Raw genomic sequence first — 22,858 nt, forward strand, 5'->3', positions numbered from 1 at the left:
TGACCAGCTGCTGTTTTACTTTGCTTTGTTCCTACCTCTGATACGTGCTCCCTTTCCACCCTGCCCGAGATTCCACTTAAGAACAAAAACAAAAAAACACCACTCCTTATGCAACTCCCTTTTCTTTATCTGGGAGCAAGCTTACACAGCTTGCATTTAAGGGCTCAACATTTTACCCCATCTGATCACAACAATGTGGAAGCACTGATCCCCAAGCCTCACTGGTTTTATAGGGACCAGTGGCTTCCTGGAAGAGGATCATACCTGTATTTCCCAGGAAAATTTGGACCATAGGAAGCTACGTTCAGCCACTCCTGCCCATAAATGGTCTAGCCACTGCTATTCATGGTCTGGTCCAGATTAGATGACTACATTGTGTTAGACATCTTTGAAGACTTGTTGGTTCTTCTGTGTATGGCAGCTAGACTACACAAGACGATCTGAGTCCTTCTGACCAGCCTTATGTGATTTCAGATCTGGGTATCTCAAGGGCTGCTTGAGACAAGCCTGCTCATTCACACATACCATGTGCAGAATTTCCTTCTTCAGGAGTGCTAACTTGGCCCCAGGACTGTGGCACTGAAATTTGTGGGTGCCTAGCTCCTTCATGGGGAATTTTTGTGAGTGCTTGAGTACCCAGGACCCCAGGGAGTTGGCACCTGTTAGATGGCAAGGTTAGTTAGATGGCAAGCTGGGACTGGGCTTTACTGGTCATAGAACTTTGCACTGGGATGCTCTCTCAAGAGATGTTCATCAGTCGAGGCAGCAGCAGAAAACAGGTTTATTTGCCTAGCCTTTTGGTTTTAACGGTGCTGCTTTCTCTCTGCTGGTGGTTTGTTCATTTTTACTGCTGTTTTATAGTCTGTTGTTTCGTAATTGGTTTGGTTTTTATCATTCTTTAATTTCATCCCCCCCATGCCACTTTGCAAATCTCTAATTTAATTTCAGGATATAAATGTTTTGAATAAATACAATAAACCAATGGTGGTATGTCAACACAGGGAGACTTCTGAGTCAATATGCAAAGGGTTTCACTTTCCTGACTTGTTTCCACTTTGCTGTGCAGCAAGGAACCTACCTTTGTTTACTCAGAAGGAAACTCTACTCTGCTCAATGGGCCTTTCTCCCAGGTAAGTAAATATAGAATTGCACCTCCAAAAACTATAGCATTGTTCAGATTTTTTAGAAGTCAAAAATCCCACTGAGTTAGCTCAAGCCCCTTCCATGAGCCTATGACAGCTGTTTGGATCCTGGCCTTCATTTTTTTAATGGCTTGAGATACATTTTAATTTATCTCAAGCCATTAAAAAAAAAAGGCTTCTTAATTTTAGACACACAGTAGTAACAATAGATTATTGTACATAAGTTACAACATGCACTGTGGTGACTATGGAGAAACTTGGGCTAATGTCAGTTTGTTCTCTGAATTACTCTGACAGCACAATCCCACACACATTTACTCGGAAATAAGGCCCAAATAAAATGAGCTTACTTTTGAATAATCCTGCACTGTTAACTATGCAGAGTTATGTCTTATTTACTTGATCTGTATTGCGCTGAAGTTGTGTACAGTGGTACCTTGGTTCTCAAACTTAATCCATTCTGGAAGTCCATTCCAAAACCAAAGCGTTCCAAAACCAAGGCATGCTTTCCCATAGAAAGCAATGCAAGATGGATTAATCAGTTCCAGACTTTTAAAAACAACCCCTAAAACAGAAATTTAACATGAATTTTACTATCTAATGAGACCATTGATCCATAAAATGAAAGTACAGTACAATACTCAATGTACTGCAGTCACACAATCAATGAGTAGCTGAACTGGGTTCCACACAGTCACAAAAACAAAACAAAAAGCTGCAAAACCAGAAATGCAAAATAAATAGCAAAGACAGACCTCAGAGTGGCACTCAAAATGGAAGTGTGGCACTCGAATTGGAAGCGTAACACTCAAAATGGAACATGCTCGGCTTCCAAAAACAGTTCGCAAACCAGAACACTTACTTCTGGGTTTTCAGTGTTTGGGTTCCAAGTTATTTGAGTACCAAGGCATTTGAGAACCAAGGTACCACTGTATTAGGTACGTAAGATGCAAGAAGGATGTTGCATAATGTCACGGCCACCCAGGACGGGTCCCAGCTCACAAGAGACCTCACTCCGTTGCAGTTTATTTACAGGAAAAGTTTATTGAAGATTTCTGCTTCTCGTACAGTTCAGCATCGTGGCCGTACGTCTGTCACGTTAGACCGCTGAAGTCCCCTCTGACTCCTCCCCTCTTCCACACCAACTTAATAGCCTGGCTCTAGACCACCTCTTCCTCTCCTTTCTTTTCCGCAGGGTCTTCCTGCCCCCCTGGGTTCCCTCTCTCCGTGACTCGCCTGAGGCTGAATCCTCTGCCGCCTCTTCCCCCCTCCTTCTGGCTTTAGGGCCGGGCTCCTCCCCTGAGCTCTCTCCACTTCCGCGCGCCTCTACGTTTGAACTTGGCGCGCGTACGTTGCTGCTGACCTTTCTTTCGACCGCTACACCACCCCTTGTTCTGCTCTCCACCCTTTCCGGCTGAACACCTTGCTCCAACCCCCTTTCTCTGTTCTCTCCTAATCCTGCTCCCTCCGAGAGGCTGACGACTCCACCCCCTTTACTCCGTTCCGGCTGAGACGCCTCTTGCTGCGTCTGTCTTCCACTGGGCTCCTCTCCGCTTCTCCCTTCTCCTCCCTTTTGCTTGATTAAGGTAACCCCCTTTTGAGAATCCTCTGACTCGCTGCTCAGACTCGTGGATTCCCTCAGAATTCCGTCATCTTCTTCCTCATCCTTCTGCCCCTCCTCCCACTCGCTCTCCGTCTCCTCTGTCATCTCCTCCTCTCTCCCAGAAACCCTGACATCCATCCCCCCCTCGAAGCCCCCCCTTCCCCCCTCCCGCTCGCCGGGTGCAGGTTGAGGAAAACGTGGTTCTTCCGGGGTCGGTTCAGGATACAAGTTGTCCACTTCAACGTTCTCCTCTGTCATCTCCGTATATGTGTGTTCGAACTCGGGTTCCCCACCCACAGACCTCACAGTCTCTTCCTCCATCACTGCTTCTCCTGGCGCTGCCTGCCAAGGACCTACCATCCATCTCTGACTCCATGCCTCCCTTGGCTGATCCACCCACCAACAAGGGCCTGTCTCCTCCCCCCCCAGTCTCGGATCCCTGGTCGGGCTTGTTTCGGGCGTATGGCCCTCGGGTGAGGAGAAACCCTCGAACGTGCTGTCTGACAAAGTGGGCGTGAAAAGCCAATCATCAAAATACTCCTCGGGCATGGGCTTGTGCGGAAAAAGTGCATGGAACTCCTCCTTCAACAGGGGTTCGTCCAACGCGTAACCCGGCACCCAGCTATTGGCAGAGGCCGGAGTGCCTTCCCTGGCTAGAAAATATTCAACTCCCTCCTCCCCCCATCTCGAGTCCAGTATCTCTGTGACCTCGTTAAGAGGTTCTGGTCTTGGCGATTCCCCCCCCTCAGGCGCCCTCCTACGTGGCTCTGGGAGTGCTCCTGACTCTTGAAACCTGTGTGGGGTTTTGTAGGGAGTGAGCACCGACCTATGAAAGACCGGGTGCACCCTGGAACCCTCCGGAAGGGCTAGACGAAAAGCCACCGGATTGATCTTAGCCTCAACTTGATATGGCCCTAGCTGCCTGTGTCCTAACTTCTTCTTGGCCAATGACCTGGCCGGCATCGCGTGGGCTGCTAACCACACCCAGTCCCCAATCTGGATGTCCTCTCCCGCCCTCCTGTGCTTATCGGCCTGCACCTTATACGCCTGTTTTGCCAGCTCCAAATGTCTCCGCAGCTCCTCGTGCACCTCTTGCAACTCCGCTGCAAACTGGTCGGCATCTTGAGGCCCCCCCCCTCCTGGTGCCGCAAATCTCGGGAAGGTTCTGGGATGACGGCCATTGTTCGCGAAGAAAGGCGTCACCCCGGTGGATGCGTGTTTCGTGTTGTTGTAGGCGAATTCAGCCATCGGCAGATAGTCCACCCACGCCGCAGGTCGCTGGTTGGCGTAGCACCGCAGGTACTGCTGCATGATCGCGTTGACCCTCTCCGCTTGACCGTTGGTTTGTGGATGTCTCGCCGATGTCAGGTTGATTTTGACGTGCAAGATGCCCAGAAGCTTTCGCCAGAAAGTGGAAACAAACTGGCGCCCCCTGTCGGACAAGACGGACTGCGGAAGTCCATGCACTCTGAAGACGTGATCGATGAAGAGCTTTGCGGTCTGTTCTGCCGTCGCCACCTTGGCACAAGGGATGAAATGCGCCATCTTGGTGAACAAGTCCACCACCACTAACACCGCCGTCTTACCTCTGGAGCTGGGCAGGTCCGTAACAAAGTCCAACGCTACCCTCTCCCACGGTTGCTGCGGTGTCTCCAGCGGTTCTAGCAATCCCGCCTGCTTCTGGTGCACTGGTTTGGACCTCTGGCAGATATCACACCTGGCGACGTAGTCCGCCACCTCTCCTCTCATCTGGGGCCACCAAAAGTCTCTAGCCACCAACTCCATCGTCTTCTCTTTGCCGAAATGGCCTGCACTAGGGGCGTCATGCAATTGTTGCAGAACCTTGGCTCGAAGATCGTCGGTGGGCACGTAAAGGGCACCCTTACGAGTCAAAAGTCCATCTTGCAATTGGAACTCATCGTTGTCTCGCGACCCTCCGCGTAGCTCCTCCATCTTGGACTGTGCAAACTGATCCCTTTGCAACGCGCGTCGCACCGCGTCCAGGTCGACTGCGATGGTAGCGCACGTCCACGCCTGCGGTGCGAAAATGTGCTTTGCTGCGATTGGAGCTGCTTCCTCCAAGTATTGCGGCTTTCGGGACAGCGCGTCTGCAATAACATTGGAGTCTCCTGGGATGTATTCTATTTTGAAGTCGAAATCCGCAAAGAACTCCGCCCAGCGCATGTGTCGCTGGGTCTGTAACTTAGCCGTCCGCCAATACTCTAAGTTCTTGTGATCCGTGCGGACTTGCACCGTGTGCTTGGCTCCTATTAAGAAGTGTCGCCACGCTTTGAAAGCTGCATGAATGGCCAACAACTCCCTGTCCCATATGGTATAATTGCGCTCCGTCTTGCTGAGCTTCCGGGAGTAGAACGCACCCGGTCTCCAGTTGCCTTGTGAATCCTCTTGCAAAAGAACGGCCCCAACCGCTCTGTCTGACGCATCGGTCTCTACCCGCATGGGTCTGCCGGGATTCACGTGGAGCAGCTGCTCTTCGGAGGCGAAAAGACCTTTAAGCGTCCGGAAGGACCGCTCCGCTTGTTCGGTCCAGACGAACTTCTTCTTCTTGGAACTGAGGGTGTCAGTGATAGCCGCCGTCGCGTTCGCAAAACCTTTAATAAACTTGCGGTAAAAATTGGCAAAGCCGATGAACCTCTGGACCTCTTTCCGATTTCGAGGGCTTTTCCAGTCCAACAGCGCTTGAACCTTAGCCCTGTCCATGGCCAGTCCCTCGTCGGACAACTTGTAGCCAAGGAAATCAACCTCTCTGACATCAAACTGGCATTTTTCCAACTTGGCGTACAGCCTGTGGTCCTTCAGCCTCTGCAGGACCTCCCTCACGTCCTTATCGTGATCCTCCGGCGATTCCGAGAAAATCAGGATATCGTCGAGAAAGCAGACACACTTCTTGTAGAGGAGACCTGCTAGCACGTGGTGCATAAATGCTTGAAAAACGTGGCTGCCATTTTGGAGACCGAAAGGCATGACTCTGTATTCGTATGTGCCCAGAGGGGTGAACATGGCGGTCTTCCACTCATCTCCTTTCCGGATGCGGATGAGATTGTAAGCTCCACGTAGGTCCAGCTTGGTGAAAATCTTGCCCCTCCTGACGGTCGCTAAAAGGTCGTCAATCTTGGGCATGGGGAAAGCTTTGGGCTTAGTCAAGCTGTTTATGAACCTGTAATCCACTATAAGCCTTTTTTGGGGCGTGTTTTTCTTCTTCACAAAGAACACAGGGCTGCCACCCGCTGCTTTAGATTCCTGGATGAAACCTCGCTTGAGGTTATGGTCTATGAACTCCCGAAGCTCTTGCATCTCGTCTTCCGACATGGAGTACAGCTTGGCAGCAGGCAGTTGCGCCCCTGGCACTAAATCAATCGCGCAGTCGTAAGGTCTGCGAGGCGGCAACTTGTCAGCTTCCTTCTCACAGAAAACCTCCAAGAAGTCCTGGTACTTGTGAGGCACTGTTTGCACCATACCCAGATGCAACTGCTGCTCGGCTTCTCCTCCCTGATCGGTCTGAAAGCAATGCTGAGCACAATACGAAGAACAAAAGGTGATCTGCCGCTGGTACCACGCAACCGCGGGACTGTGCCTCTCCAGCCAACTCATGCCTAACACGATGGGTGTGTCCGATAAGTGGGTGACATTGAAACTAATAAGTTCTCGATGGTTGCCAATCTGCATCATCATGGGAGGGGTTTGCTGCACCACTTGCCCCCCCAGCAACTTCCTGCCGTCTACCGTGACCACGTTTAGAGGCGTCGTTGCAGGCAGGAGCGCCATGTTGTGCTGCTTAACGAACTGCAGTCCCACGAAGTCGGCGTTGCTTCCCGAATCGATCGTTATTGGAACCTCGAGGAGTCTCCCATCAGGCAACTGGAGTGTTGCTGTGAGCAGAACTGCCGGTCTGGGAGGCAAAGGGTCCACGCTCTGCAGTGATGCTGGGGGCTTGTCTACAGATCCGCCTGGCTGAGCCCCAGTAGCTCTGCTTCCAGCCAGGCACTGTCGTTTCCCTGAAGCTGCTCCCCTGGTTGCACCTCTGCTGTTACAGTTGCCAGTGCTGCAGTGTGCTTCTGGAGCCTCTGGGGGCACTCTTTCGCCATATGGTGCGCACTGTCACAGATGTAACACTTCCTGGTTCCTCTAGGAGGCTTCGCTTTGGCTGCACCAGGGACAGGGCTCTGGGATGGCTTCTGAGCCCTAGCACCACCAATCTCCATCGGCTCCTCGCTGTCCTTCCCCATTGGCGAGGGGTGCGCACGGCTGAAATCCCTGTGCACAAAAGGGAGAGTCCTCGCTTGCGCACGCGCTTGGGGCCCGTCCTCCTCGTGCCACGGACGTCCCTCATGTCGAATTCCAATAGCTAAAGCCCGTTGCACCACGTCTTCTAGGGTCTGGGGTCTGTCCCCCCTAGCGATCTCATCCTTGATGGGGGGGCTCAATCCCTCCCAAAAAAGATCTCTGACCGGCTTACTGTCCTTTGGCCAATCTAAGGCGGTGAGCAATGCAAAAAATTTAGAGTGGTATTGGCGCACAGTCGCTTTCCCCTGCCTCAGCCCGTGCATTTGACGGCGCGCAATGTCCACATCCACAGAGGATTGAAAACAAGAATCCATCGCTTTGATGAACGCAGTTGAATTGCGACGGGCCGGTCCATCTTCGCGCCACAGATTGCGTAGCCAAGCCCTGGCCTCCCCATGCAGGTGCGAAACAATGAACCCCACTTTCTCCTCCTCATCTTTAAAATCGTGACGGAGTAAATGCAGTGCATATACGACGTCCGCTCTGAAATTGGGATAGTCTTGCAAGTTGCCATTAAAATGCGGAACCAGGGCACCCCCCCTCCGTCCAAGCGCAATGCCCTCCGCTCTGGAACCTGGGGCCCCCGCCCTGTCCGCGTGTTCCCACCTTGCCTGCAAATCCTGGCACGTCTTCTCCAAGTCGTCATTCTTCTTCTGCGAAGCAATGACTGCCGATGTGAGAGCGGTAACCTGATCCCGCAGTGCAACCAGCTGCTCCTCAGCGCTCATGGCTGCTCCCGTTCGTGAGCTTCGCAAAAAAAAATTTTTTGCTTTCTGAGAGGGGACTTACTGTCACGGCCACCCAGGACGGGTCCCAGCTCACAAGAGACCTCACTCCGTTGCAGTTTATTTACAGGAAAAGTTTATTGAAGATTTCTGCTTCTCGTACAGTTCAGCATCGTGGCCGTACGTCTGTCACGTTAGACCGCTGAAGTCCCCTCTGACTCCTCCCCTCTTCCACACCAACTTAATAGCCTGGCTCTAGACCACCTCTTCCTCTCCTTTCTTTTCCGCAGGGTCTTCCTGCCCCCCTGGGTTCCCTCTCTCCGTGACTCGCCTGAGGCTGAATCCTCTGCCGCCTCTTCCCCCCTCCTTCTGGCTTTAGGGCCGGGCTCCTCCCCTGAGCTCTCTCCACTTCCGCGCGCCTCTACGTTTGAACTTGGCGCGCGTACGTTGCTGCTGACCTTTCTTTCGACCGCTACACCACCCCTTGTTCTGCTCTCCACCCTTTCCGGCTGAACACCTTGCTCCAACCCCCTTTCTCTGTTCTCTCCTAATCCTGCTCCCTCCGAGAGGCTGACGACTCCACCCCCTTTACTCCGTTCCGGCTGAGACGCCTCTTGCTGCGTCTGTCTTCCACTGGGCTCCTCTCCGCTTCTCCCTTCTCCTCCCTTTTGCTTGATTAAGGTAACCCCCTTTTGAGAATCCTCTGACTCGCTGCTCAGACTCGTGGATTCCCTCAGAATTCCGTCATCTTCTTCCTCATCCTTCTGCCCCTCCTCCCACTCGCTCTCCGTCTCCTCTGTCATCTCCTCCTCTCTCCCAGAAACCCTGACACATAACATCATGCAAAATGTTATTAAAAGCACATGAATAATGGATTTTGTGTGTGTGTGTGTGTATAAATTTTAAAATAATGAACTTTGGTTGAAAGGCTTTCTGTTTGTAATATAATGTTTCATCTCCAACTTAAAATGAACATTGCCCAGCTTTAGGCTCCACTGAAGGGGATTTTTAAATTGTGCAACATGCTTTCTGCATTAGAAATTTCTTGGTTCCCTAAGCAGAGGCCATTAGATAACTCATACTGCAGAAACTTGCTTCAGTAAGCAGAATGGGGAAATTGCTGTTTTAACTCCTCTTGCCCCCCCCATGAAGTTCTATGGCACAAATGTTATCAAACAGAGACACAGCTCGATGTATATATAGCAGGGTTTCAAAATCAATGATTCCACACGATAAGAGTTCCTGAGAAGGATTCAGAACTGTAGCACAGGGAGCAAATGATTATGGCGTATGATACACCGATGTGCAACTTTCTTAAAAACTTTCAGGGCAGGCCTTATACCCCACCACATATTGCTGAACTTTGGCCTTCATATTGTCATGAAATGGTTGCATTTCGCCCCCTCACCTGCCCATTCTGTTCAAATCCTAGAAGTCTTACACTGGAGTCAATGAGAATTCCAAAGCACATTAGGGAGAATTCAGATGTGCAGTTTGGGGATTTTGTGCTTACATAACTGTTCTCAATTACACAGAAAGATGGCCACAAACATGGACCACTTCGAAGGATGATTAGACAAAATAATGGAGATTAAGAATCTCAGTGGCTAGTGGTCACAATGACTATGTTCTAACTCCACTGTCAGAGGCAATGCAACTGCATGCCAGTAGCTGGGAATCGCATTTGGGGAGAGTGCTGTTGTACTCAAGTCTTGCTGTCGATCTCCCCATAGGTATCTGGTTGGGCCCTGTGGGAATAGGATGCTACACTAAATGAGTCCATCTGGCTTTTCTTGGGTCCTTATCTGAATAGGTTACATTTTGGGCAGAATGTTTTCAGGACCACAGGTGCTTTAATACAACACAGTATTTGGAGATGCACTATTGAGAAAGGCTGTAGTCTTATACATACTTACAGTGAATAAATCCTGTGAAATTCAGAGGCACTTATGTCTGGGTAGATATGTGTAGGCTTGCATAGCCAACCTTTTTGGAAATGTACTTGTGTGGCTGGCTGTGCGTATGTGCAAAAATAAGCTTAGAACAGCAGAGGTGAACCCTTCCATTTTCATATAGCCCACAACAGTCTGACTGACGCATTTAGCCCCGAGTCCTCCTATTTGCAGATCACTCTTGGAAAATACAGTGTGTTAGAATTACAGGTCCTAGTTTCAATAATTCGTCTGGGAGACAGCCTTACAACTTTGCCTTTTTTAGTGAGATGTTTTATTACCAGACCTCCCACTACACCCAATTCCTACTTCCTCTACGTAGATAATGTTCTCTGTGGAAATAAATCACCTTGATAGTGTTACTACAGTGGTAAAAGGTAAAGGTAAAGGTACCCCTGCCCGTACGGGCCAGTCTTGCCAGACTCTAGGGTTGTGCGCCCATCCCACTCAAGAGGCCAGGGGCCAGCGCTGTCCAGAGACACTTCCAGGTCACGTGGCCAGCGTGACAAAGCTGCATCTGGCGAGCCAGAGCCGCACACGGAAACGCCGTTTACCTTCCCGCTGGTAAGCGGTCCCTATTTATCTACTTGCACCCGGGGGTGCTTTCGAACTGCTAGGTTGGCAGGCGCTGGGACTGAACGACGGGAGCGCACCCCACCGCAGGGACTTGAACCGCCGACCTTTTGATCGGCAAGCCCTAGGCGCTGAGGCTTTTACCCACAGCGCCACCTGCGTCCCAGTCTACAGTGGTAGACTGGGTTAAAAATTTAATTCGTTCTGGAGGTCCATTCTTAACCTGAAACTGTTCTTAACCTGAGGTACCACTTCCTAAAGTAATGGGGCCTCCCGCTGCCATCGTGCAATTTCTGTTCTCATCCTGAAGCAAAGTTCTTAACCTGAGGTACTATTTCTGGGTTAGCAGAGTCTGTAACCTGAAGCGTCTGTAATCTGAAGTGCCTGTATCCCGAGGTACCACTGTACTTCCTTGAGAAGGGTTGCCTACTGCCTCTTAAGACGACACTGTTATCTCAGAGACCAAGCCTGCCTTTCCTCCTCCCCTGACATGCCCAGTCTGTGCCATGGAGCTTCCTCACTCCCTCGGCCTTGAAGGGGCCTGCTTGGCATTGGCTGGTGCTGCCTCCTTCCCCTGAGCCAAGGAAAACGGTGCATGAGACTTCCAGTGGGTGCTTCTCAGTGGAACGGCCTGGATCTTTGGTCAGGGGCAAGAGGAGGAGGGCTCTGGCCCCTTCCTCCCACTCTCTGTCCTCATTGGAGTCATCAGTATTGGCTGCTTAAGGGTTGCGCTTAACACTCCTTCTAGATGGGCTTTACAGGATGCCATAGCATGGCTGCTTTCTAGGGCAACACTTTGACAACATGCAACACCTCTGTTGAAAGCCTTGTTCTGGCTGCTATCCAGCTAGATTCAAGGTTTTACTTGTTGTTGTTGCTTAGTCATTTAGTTGTGTCTGACTAAGGCACTCCTGTCTTCCACTGCCTCCTGCAGTTTGGTCAAACTCATGTTAGTAGCTTTGAGAACACTGTCCGACCATCTCGTCCTTTGTTGTCCCCTTCTCCTTGTGCCCTCAATCTTCCCCAACATCAGGGTCTTTTCCAATGAGTCTTCTTTTCTCGTGAGGTGGCCAAAGTATTGGAGCCTCAGTTTCAGGATCTGTCCTTCCAGTGAGCACTCAAGGCTGATTTCCTTCAGAATGGATAGGTTTGATTTTCTTGCAGTCCATGGGACTCTCAAGAGTTGCCTCCAGCACCATAATTCAAAAGCATCAATTCTTCAGTGATCAGCCTTCCACACATCACTACTGGGAAAACCATAGCTTTAACTTTACGGACCTTTGTCAGCAAGGTGATGTCTCTGCTTTTTAAGATGCTGCCTAGGTATAAAGCCCTATATTGTTGTGGACCAGGATATCTGGTCCACCTCTCCACCTCCATCCCACTCCATGCCCTTAGGATGAAGCTCTGATAATGGCATTATGTGGCTCAAGCACACACTGTTAGCACTGCAGCACCAGTTTTCCAGAATCAAAAAGGAAGCAAGCCCCAAATTATGTTTTCTACATTTCTTGAAAACCTTCCTTTTCTCCAAAGCCCTCCCAATTTCATATATTTCATCTCTGCAGTTTTAAATTATGGTTAGCGTTTACTTTTTTGATACTGCTTTATGATCAGTTTTATATTTTATATCACTGTTAAGGCATTCTGTCCTTTAAATGCAGAGTGGTTTATAAATTCAGAACAAATGACTGAAATCTACTATTAAATGCAACGAGTGATGGACATTTTCCTCCTTATTTTATGCAGCCTTTCCAGAGCCTAATAGCCTTAGCTAAACCTAATAGCTTTAGCTAAAGTTAATAGCTTAGGAGCAAAGCTGAGCAAATAATTCATGAGTAATTTGTTTAACAAATCTAGCCTCTTATTGTGCCATTAGAATATCTGCAAGCAGATTATGGTTCTCATTTTTTTAAAACAAAAACAAAACAACTCTCCATTCATATGGTTTTGCCTCCTAATTGGATGAGCAGGCAGACATTCTTCCTGATATAGACATGTGTGTGCATGTTTAAAATTGGATTTCTAGGCACTGATGGCCTTCAGCAATGATACTGCATTTTGTAGATACATCTATTGAAAAGCATTCTTTCATAAAGTAGAAGCCAATGGGGTGTAAACATTTTTTTAAGCATAGTGCAAATGAGGATTCTTTTCCTTCAGTAACTAGGTTCAGATCGACACTATATATTTAAAGCACATGGCTCTGGGAAACAAAGTTTGTTTGTTGGGAACTGTAGCTCTGTGGGGGGAGCTATGTGTTTTGAATATATGGTGAATTTAAACATACAGAAATGTAAACCTTGGGAAGAATCCTATTCTGTACAATTTTCTTGTTTAGCCACTTTTCATGTGCAGAGTAAGCCCTCTTTCGTACAGGGGTTCCTTGATCTACAAACTTAATTCATTCCGGAAGTCCGTTCTTAAACCAAAGCGTTCTTAAACTGAGGCGCACTTTCCCTACTGAGGCCTCCCGCTGCCGGTGCCCTTCCACCGGCTTCCATTCGTCTTCCGAGGCAAAGTTCACTAGCTAGAACACCTACCATACTTCCTGGTTTTGTGGAGTTCGTTGTCTGAATAGTTCATTAACAGGACTGTTCATAGACCGAGGTACCACTGTACTACATATGATTTCACTTAAAAAGCCTTCCATCTTTGTATACCTCCACTGCATATGTTCACGGCCACATCTGCACAATACATTTAAGGCACTCTTATACCACTTTAATGGTCACGGCTCCCCCCACAGAATCCTGGGAACTGTGATTTGTTAAGGGCGCTGAGAGTTTTATTCTTGTTGCTGGTGACTGTTGATCTGATTTCATTCTGATGTAAATTATGGCCCATCACTCCGTATTGTTTTCTTAATATAGAAAGTGAAAGATGAAGAAAGCAATCTCTGTACTTCCCTGAGTCACAGTTATGGTTACAGTTTTGTTTTTTTTCTAGTTTTCCTTTCCTTTGATTGATTAGCCCACTGATTTTTACAACCTATTGATTTTTTTTTGGCTATTGTGTTCTCAAACATTAATAAACATAAAATTGTCCAGTAGCACCTTATAGACCAACTGAGTTTGTTCTGGTATAAGCTTTTGTGTGCATGCACACTTCTTCAGATACAGATATCTGAATAACCTTAGTTGGTCTATAAGGTGCTACTGGACAATTATTTATTTATTTTTATTTTGACTGCATCAGACCAACACAGCTACCTACCCAAATTAATAAACATGCTGGTTTATTACCCATTCCCTTTATTTCCAAGCATTTTCAATAACACATTTTCCGGGAACATGCTATGCAATGTGTTGAAGGCATGTATAAAGCCATGGTTAATACCACTAAAACATTCAAACTAGTTAATCAATCAGTGTTGTCTTTTTATGACTGTGACTGACATTTTCAAGTGGAGATGCCACAAATGGAAATTTGGACCTTTTTGCATGCAGTGCAGCTGCTCTGCTCCTGAGCTACAATCTCTTCATTTGGACCCAACATACCTTTAATACAAGCTTTTAAAAAACCAATATTACTAAATAAATTTGTATCCTACCCCTCATCCGACATAAAAATAGAAAATGAAAACACAGAATGCATAATGAAAACAAAAGCAGAACAAACCAATAACCCCCTTCCCACAGATACATTTCAAAGGCCATAGAATGCTAATCAGCCGAACGCCTGGTGTCTAAAGGTATCAGTGAAGGCACCTGGTGAGCATCCCTGGGTTGAGCATTCCACAAGTGGGGAGCCACTGCAGAAAAAGTCCGTTCTCATGTTGCCATCCTCCAGACCTCTTGTGGAGGAGGCACATGAAGAAGGGCCTCAGAAGATGATTGCAGGGTCTGGGTTGGTTCATATGAAATGAGGCGGTCCTTGGTGTATTGCTGCCATGAGCCATTTAGGGCTTTATAGGTCAAAAACAGCACTTTGAATTGTGCCCAGAAACCAATTGGCAGCCAGTGAAGTCAGGCCAGGATCGGTGTAATATGCTCAAACCGTCTCCTCCTGGTAAGCAACCTAGCTGCCAAATTCTGCACCAGCTGGAGTTTCCGTACCGTCTTCAGAGGCAGCCCTACATATAACGTGTCGCGGTAATGTAACCTAGAGGTTACCAGAGCATAGACAACAAAAATTAGGCAATTCCTGTTCAGACATTTGAAACACATTCCCCCAACTCAAACTACAGTGCCCAGAATTCTTTGTGGGGTAGAATGTGCTTCGAATGTGTTTTAAAAGGTATAGTGCGTACACAGCCCAAGAATCTTCGTTCCAGGGAATGTGTTAAAGGCCAAAGTTCTACCAAGAGTAGCACATCATTTGTTCCATGCCCTACGACCCACCCACCCAAATTCCCATAGTAAACACACTTACGGTTTGCAACTTTGGCTGAGAGTATCTGGTTCAGTTTCTCTGGGGACTCGACATTCTCCTCATCTGTTACGTATTCAAAGCTAATAATAAACATCATGGCAACTCCTTCTTGATTTTTCACTGGGATGATGTGGGTGTTGCAAATGAAGGTGGACCCTAGATAGAAGAGAGAGAGGAACAATTTAAGCAAAGGTTTGTAAGTGAAATCATTCCTCCCCGATGATTTCTATGCCAGTCATTCTAGGAATATGTTAACTGTTTTGAGAAACACTATCATTCGTTTGATTTAAGGACAGGCAAATGTTTTCTGACAATCGATCAACCATATCGTGATTTCAAGAAGCTCCCTTATTTATGTCACTGCCAGTGTGATCCTACACTTGCCAAGTCAGAGGCAAGTCCTATTGTGTTTACTTCCAAGCAGTGCTGGATGGTGGCCATTTGGACTGGTAGGGCGTCAGACAGGGAGCTCAAATTGGATGTAGAATGGGAGAAATGACAGGCAGAGCCAACTAATCCTACTTCTGTCCCCATCCTCCTCTCTGATGAATTTTACAAGGGGCAACATTGAGATTAAGAAGGGAGAAGCAAAGAGGCAATGCCACCTTTTGGGCTGGTTGTGGGGCAGGCAGGCAAGTAGGGATTGGCTCAGGGCAGACTGGGGATGGCAGGCCACTGCCCCACCTGCTCAAACGCAGCAGCCTCCACTGTAAGTGGGTGAAAGAGTTCAGCGCGCCTTTTTTTTGCTGCTTTTTTGTTCCTCATAAATGCTTCAAACACGTGCACAGCGTCATACTGGGAAGGTATTCAGTGTCAACAGCCACCTGCGATTCCCCCTATCAACAGAGAGGCTGAAAAAAGCCCCATTATTCTCTTAAATGTCAGCAGCTTGAAAGTCAAACTTTTGGCTGGGCTACAGGGAGGACACTTGCTTAAAATAGACAACTATTTGTATTTTAACTGTCTTTGTGGTTGAATTCTGCACATTCTTCCAATTCTGAATCAGAAAAGTTTCGGCAGATTTTTTGTTTTTAGGGAGTGGGGAGAGTTTTTCAGTTGAAAAAAACTTTACTTTGGCTTCCTGGATAAGCCAGGAACGCTCTGCTCTGTGTCCATTCAGTATAAAAGACATCATTCAGAGCATGGAAACGCCATTTTCAACGGAGCCCAGCGATAGAAGCTGCATTGAGGCAGCACCGGGTGTTGAAATTTTGCTTCCCTAACAATTTTGTGCCGGGGGCAATGATCCCTGTGGCCCCTCCCACACTATGCCACTGCCCTCGTGGCCCCTTCCATCTCTATGATTCTATGAGAGAGCTTGACACACACCAATGGGGAACTCAACAGTAAACATGAAGTCAAACAACAACAGCAACCCAATTTCATATATTGCAAGCAGAAACAAAACAACTCGTCGAATATGTTAACAAATATATGCCTCTACTGTAACACATGCAGCAGCTCTCTGGACGTCTTCCATGGGGAATACACAGAGGCTGAAGAAGAAAAACAGACATTCGGAACCATCATCGAGAATGGCGCACAGGCCGAGATGTAGCCTCGAGGCTATGTAACCTGAGCGTCAGAGAAAAGATGCAAGGGCGGGGGGGGGGGAAGCTTTAGCACAAACAGACATGCTGCTATTCAGATTATCTTTAGAGCTGAGCAAATAAATAAATAAACTGACTAGCTCTTTTCTGACTGCTCACAGGGTGGTGGTGAAACAAAGCTGCCATCCAAAACCAGGGATTCCAGGAAGCCTGGCCTGGTGGGAATCAGCATGAGAATCTTCTGGCAACCTCACTTCCTGGAATGCCTTGCAGGGAAACAATGCCCTGTGTTGAATGACGTTGCTCCCAAGGCATTCCAGGAAGTGCAGAAAGCTATGGAGAGATCCCTGCACCTGTCTGAGCAGTGCATGACTCTTTTATGTTTTTTGAAAGAAATGTTTCAACCACCAGAAAACCCTTGATCACCTCAAGGTCTTTCTACTAACATGTAAGCTTCTAACATATATAAAAACGTAATTAAAAATCTGCTCTCTGGGTAAGCAGGGTTGCACCCTGCTTTTTAACCACTTTCACTTATGCCACGCAGAAGTGGGAGAAAGGGAAGATACAAAGTCATTTGTCTGCTTCTGTAGCACTGGGTATCAACTCTGGTAGTAATGTGATTGCAGTAATAAGCACCAAGAGGCACTTTGGCTACTAGTTTCACACAGATACATCTGCGAGAGAATTATCTGGCCATAATGACAGGGGCCTGAAACTAATGCAGAAAACCTGGAATATATCAAGTGATCTACAGTCATTGATAGAGTTCCTTCAAACCAGCACCCATCTTGATGGCAGTGGACAGAAATGAGAAATTATTTCCATGGGAGAGCTATTCCAGATATACAGTGTGTTTGTGGTGTGTGTGTGTGTGTGTGTGTGCGCTCTCTCTCTCTCTCTCTCTCTCTCTCTCTCTCTCTCTCTCTCACACACACACACACACACACACACACACACACGGTAAGTCCAATATATATAAGTGCTTTGGTGTTATTTATGAATGCATCTGCATATGTTAACAGTGTCTCTCAATTATGTATATGTTCAGTGTGCATGCATTAGGTGTTATAGCTTTACCGCCTGCCACACAATCATCAAGTGTATAATGATACAGAATGCAATATGGCTAAAATCAGAGAAAACTAGCAGTCTGGCACCATGAGCCAGCAAAAGCCAAGGCAGCTCTCCTGTATTAAGTGGTTTGGGTGTGTGCAATTTATGGTATATCTCTCTTTTTGGTCCCACCTACTATTGAAATGTGGGACAGGCCACTTTCCACCAGGGTAATATGGTTCTTTGCTCCCCCCCAAATGTCCTGATTTCCCCCTGCCTCCATAACCCTAACATGGTCAACTGTAACCCCCACCTCCACTCAAGTTCATGTAATTTTTCCTACTGCACACTTTCTTCTAAGCACAGTGTGAACTGTGCCTAAAACCCAACAGGCTCTCCCTTTCAGAATTTGTAGCTGTGGCTTCAATCCATTTAATAAAACAGTTAAGCACTTGCCAGTTTCCATGGGAACAAACAAGACGACTTTAGTAAACGGAAAATAAGCAATTTAAGCCTGTCCCATCTGGGCTAAAAATAGCAATGCTGCAGGCCGCATGCTGAAATCGAGACTGGTTAAGCAGAGTGTTGTTGGAGGAGAGGCTAGACGGAAGAACTGTTACTTTTTTCAGTTAATTAACCAAAATACATATTGCCCTTTTTAGGTTTCAGAATTATATTTTCTGATTCACGGGGAAAGGCATTGTTATTATCGCATAGTCATTATCAAAGAGAAGAATCCTTTGGTATCTGTTTTGCAGCAAGTCTCCAACTGTGTTGTGATGGGTAGATTTGTGGAAGCTGGCCTCTTGCACCAATGAGAAGGGTGGTTGTGGAGGAGATATGGACTATGCTGAGCCTTTGCCAAGCAGAGGAATAGGGAGCCCTTGGCCTCTGAGATGTAGATGGATTCCAGCACCCCATAAGCCTCAGCCAGCATGGCCAATTGTTCAGGGAGGATGGGAGTTGTAGACCAACAACATCTGGAAGGACACAGGTATTCCCATCCCTGGTTTAGCAGACAAATGATGGTGGTTGTCTCTGCTTGCACATTCAAAGCTCAGCACCCCACAGGCTAGCAAACAGGGCTGCCATAATGGAACACAGAGATACCCCCTGGTTCTTTAAATTAGTTGCTGAATCTGGAGATCAGGCAACTACAGCTTCTCCTGCCCTTTCTCTAATAATGGAGTATGTGGAGGAGTGGAGCTGGACTCCCAACACCAGTGTCACTGCTGTTTACCAAAATGAAGAAGAAGAAGAAGAGTTTGGATTTGATATCCCGCCTTTCACTCCCTTTAAGGAGTCTCAAAGCGGCTAACATTCTCCTTTCCCTTCCTCCCCCACAACAAACACTCTGTGAGGTGAGTGGGGCTGAGAGACTTCAAAGAAGTGTGACTGGCCCAAGGTCACCCAGCAGCTGCATGTGGAGGAGCGGAGACGCGAACCCGGTTCCCCAGATTACGAGACTACCGCTCTTAACCACTACACCACAATGAGGCTGGGATGGGACAGTGGTGAGGTTGGCACCTTAGTGTTGCACGAGAAAGACTGCTGCCACTCAAGTGCTTTCCTAAGTACAGCCTCGCTACAGCCTTGGTCCCATTCAGGTAAGCGGCAGTGATGATGTGGGAGTCAGGAAGGTGACTCTGCCCAACCACATAGGATGCTACTGCTCTGGTACCGCCATCTACCCCCTCCCAGACTTGCTGTGTGACAGACCTGCAGTCCTGCTCTTTAAAGGAGGAAAAGAGGACATTTGACATTTCACTATCAACTTTGAAAATTTCAACTCGCGAATTGTGCAGTCTTGGTTTTTGTTTGCTTGAAGGGTTTGTGGTTCGCAGTTTTATCCCCGATCTGTGATCTTATCTATAATCAAACATTTTCCTTGCAAAACCTCTTAAGGTGATGTGATGTTGATGCGATAGAAGGAAAGAACATTACCCTCCCATCTTTCTCCCCACTCCAAATGCATGATATCTAGAACGACAGTGTCTCTTACTAAATGTAAACAACTGTGAAAAAGGCTCTTTAAAAAAAGGAGACGCTTTATGTACTCTTCCCCATTTGTCTGTTTGTTTTGTAACACAAGAAAATCTCTAATAAAAACATTTTTTTAAAAAAAATATGGGAACTGAAAGGCAATCATGCTTTGAAATCCACATCTCTCTGAACTTTGCAATGCAGTCCTCCAGCCAAGTGATGTGGACAAAAAAAAATGAATATCCTGGGATAAAGTGTGTATAAAAACACAAATAATATTTAAAAATGCATTATATTTGGGAAGACAGCTTGTAGAGAAATGCAAATCTTAGGCAAAATTCCATACAAACATTTGTATGCATCTTGCTGATGAATTTTCATAAGGTCTTTTTTAAATAAAATAAAATAAAATAAAATTGCAAAAAACCCTCTGCCTTAAATAAGTCTATATCTATAGCTTGACACATCCTGCACTTTAGTCTTCCTGCACTATAATTCTGGATTTTATCTAACGGATTCATCTGAACGTGACCAAAGGAAAAAGGGAGCTGCTCTTTTACAGTGTAAGTTAAACATGAAGCACTGAGGTCCAACCCATGACCAACTTTCAATTTACAAGGTGAATTTCTATACCAGAATAAGCCAGATCCTCAGTCGCTACTGGTCATTACAGCATACCATCATCTGCTGTACGATACCAAGATTTCAGGCCTATTGCCAAGACATGGTTTAGCCAGGACTGGTCACTTTCAAAAAGTGCTTTAAAATTCAATTGTAAAATCCAAAGTGTGTGAATTCTCACGTCTACGGAAATTTTTTACTGATGTATTTATTTAATGGTACTCTGAAATGGCACCCTGAACTCTGAATTATTAATAATCATATCCTGTCGCAACCACTGTTTGTTATTAAGTAGCGGAACTAGAAACGAACAACACAGCATACTAAGTGTTGTGGTGGGAAGGAGGAGGGAACACAGTCCCTGCCAAATGGGCTTAAAGTATTTGCTAATAGTTTGCTTTACTATTGCTCTAGGAGGCAGGGTGCCAGTTCAACCCCACAGAGAGACACGTTAAGTGGAACAATTGAGGGAAACGCTCTTTAACAGGATGAGTATGTGCAGCCTAAGGAACAAGTGTCAAATATTGAAAATAATGTTACTCAGCAACACTTCTGTGGGCTTTTCACTGTAGGAGCTGAAGACAACAAACAACCATCTGTAAGATGTACTCTTTATATGAAGGATGATGGCCAGGCCACTTTACTTAGAACAATCTGGAACGTACATAAATCATGAGAAAAAAACCCCTTCCCCATTTCTCTCTCTTCAACAGCCTCAGGGCTTGGTCCACAGAACTCCTGAGCTTTGTTTGTGTAAAACCTGGATGGAGTTTTCTCTAGACTCTAGTGAACTTGAACAAATATAACACGGACAAAATTCCCTTAATATTACATACCTTTCATCATTTCACTGATGAAAATAGAGACGTTTCATTCTGTAATGATAATCTTACTATTTATACCCCACACATCTTACTGGGTTGCCCCCAGCCACTCTGGGCAGTTTCTAACATATATAAAATCATAATTAAGCATTAAAAGAAACTTGGATAGCTCCATACCCTCCAACATTTCTCCGATGAAAATAGGGATATCCCATTCCATAATGATAATTTTAATATTAATACCCTACACATCTTCTTGGGTTGACCCAGCACTCTGGGTAGCTTCCAGCATATATAAAAACATAATAAAATATTAAACATTAAAAAAAATCCCTATACAGGATTGCCTTCAGACGGATCAGGGGTCAGATAACGCCATACTGTCCACCATTTGTCCAGTGAAAGTAGGGACATTCTAAGGAAAAGTGGGACATTCTGGGATCAAATCATAAACCAGGATGACATCTCTAAATCAGGGACATCCCTAGAAAACAGGGACACTTGGAGGGTCTGATATTATACCCCACACATGATATTCCATAGAGAAGACCCTTTTCCTGCTGTGTCATGCTGTTATAGCCCCAAACCAACTTAAGTCTGCAGAATGGATGTATGAAAGAACCTTAGAAGTTTAAATAATAAAAATTAGAATGCACCAAATTTTTAAAGCCCACTGTGCTTCCCCATTAGGCCTAGACATTCCTCCTTGTCTGCCATCTCCTATTGATAAACCTACAATAAAAAACTACAAACAGGATATGATTAATAGTCTAATGCACGAACATTGCAACTCATTTCTACTACACAGGATTATGAAAATCCTTCAGATCATTGTGCTTGGCTTTCCAGTCCTCCCTAGCATTGAACATGGTCCCCAATTTGGTATCATCATCAGATTTCATTATCACACTCTCATTTTTACCATCAAGGCTGTTGATTAATATTGATTGGAGTAGTTCCCAAGACTGAGCTTTGCAAAAACTCCACTAACAACTTTATCGCTCACAACTTTCTTTCTATCTTCCACCGAACTGCTATGTTTTCTTTTCAGGAGAGCTCCCTGTCTACCCATTAAACTTTCTTCATTAAGACACCTCCAACTTTGTAATTTCCCAGTTGGCACCATATCAAATCCATTATTAAAATACCAAGTAATAGGGGTTATTTTCTGAGGGGTGGTGGTGGAGTATTGGATTTGTTTTCAATTCAGTCCAGCTTTACCTCCGAAATCTCAAGAAGTCATGGCTTGTGAAAAATAAGCCAATGAATTCCAGAACTAGGAATAATGGCTCTGAGCATGTGCAAAATTGTCAAGTTTTGTAGCCAGCTTGCCAGGTGGGAAATAAGTACTTCACACAGCACATAGTTAAACGATGGAGCTTACCACCACAATATAAAGTGTTGGCTGCCCAACTGGATGGTTTTAAAGTGGAACAGACAAATCAGTCCAAAGGCTCATCCAGCCCACCAGGATGTTCTCACAGTAGCCAACAAGATGAAGGAAAATCAAGGCGGATGAGGCTATCAATGACTACACTATGGAAAGTGGCATTGTGCTCCTGCTTGTGAACTTTTTGTGGACATCTGGACTAAACAGGCCTTTGGTCTTCTCTCGCAGCATCCTTCTGTTCTTCTAACAGTCGGCTTGGCTGTCTGGTGGTGAGGAGGGCTCCCTCCCACCCCTGGTTGACCCTCTTTGCAATACCAAGGGTGGCTTTGGTGTTGTTGTTTGCCTGAGTGTGTTCCTAAAATTATGCAATCTTAGTTTTTGCTTAGCATTTCTTTTGAGCACTCTCAGATGTTATGTGGGAAACCTGAAGTAGTTCAGCTGTTCTCATTTTAAACCATTTAGCAAATAGGTTCAATGCATGGATAGCCTTTTAAAAATTGAGATTGTGTTAGGTTCAACTAGGGGAAAAAATGCTAATGTGAACCCGACCACAGCAATATCCATGAATGGGCTTCCTTCTATTAGAGCAGGGCTGGGAATCTGATTGGGGTGGGGGTGTATTCCCTTGTAAGGAACCTTCTGGGGGTTGCATGCCGGGAGGGGGGGGCGAGAGGCAAAAACGGCCAATCAATGGGCATGACCCTTACTCTTGTACAATGGGCTACATGCCAGCAAAAGCCAGAGGTTTTTAACAATGCAT

The 22,858-nt window shown here is 46.4% G+C and overlaps 1 protein-coding gene across 12 annotated transcripts in view; it reads right to left on the bottom strand.

The window, feature by feature from the left end:
- The window catches only part of KCNH7 (potassium voltage-gated channel subfamily H member 7), a 273,427-nt gene that overhangs the window by 107,206 nt on the left and 143,363 nt on the right, over positions 1 to 22,858 (bottom strand). For all 12 annotated transcript variants that reach the window (XM_081928560.1, XM_081928567.1, XM_081928565.1 and 9 more), the window contains exon 3: positions 14,675 to 14,830. In XM_081928560.1, the coding sequence (XP_081784686.1) occupies positions 14,675 to 14,830 (156 nt within the window). The remainder of the gene's footprint in view (positions 1 to 14,674; positions 14,831 to 22,858) is intronic.

Source organism: Podarcis melisellensis, assembly GCF_964234715.1.
Source record: "Podarcis melisellensis genome assembly, chromosome: 1".
NCBI lineage: Eukaryota > Metazoa > Chordata > Lepidosauria > Squamata > Lacertidae > Podarcis > Podarcis melisellensis.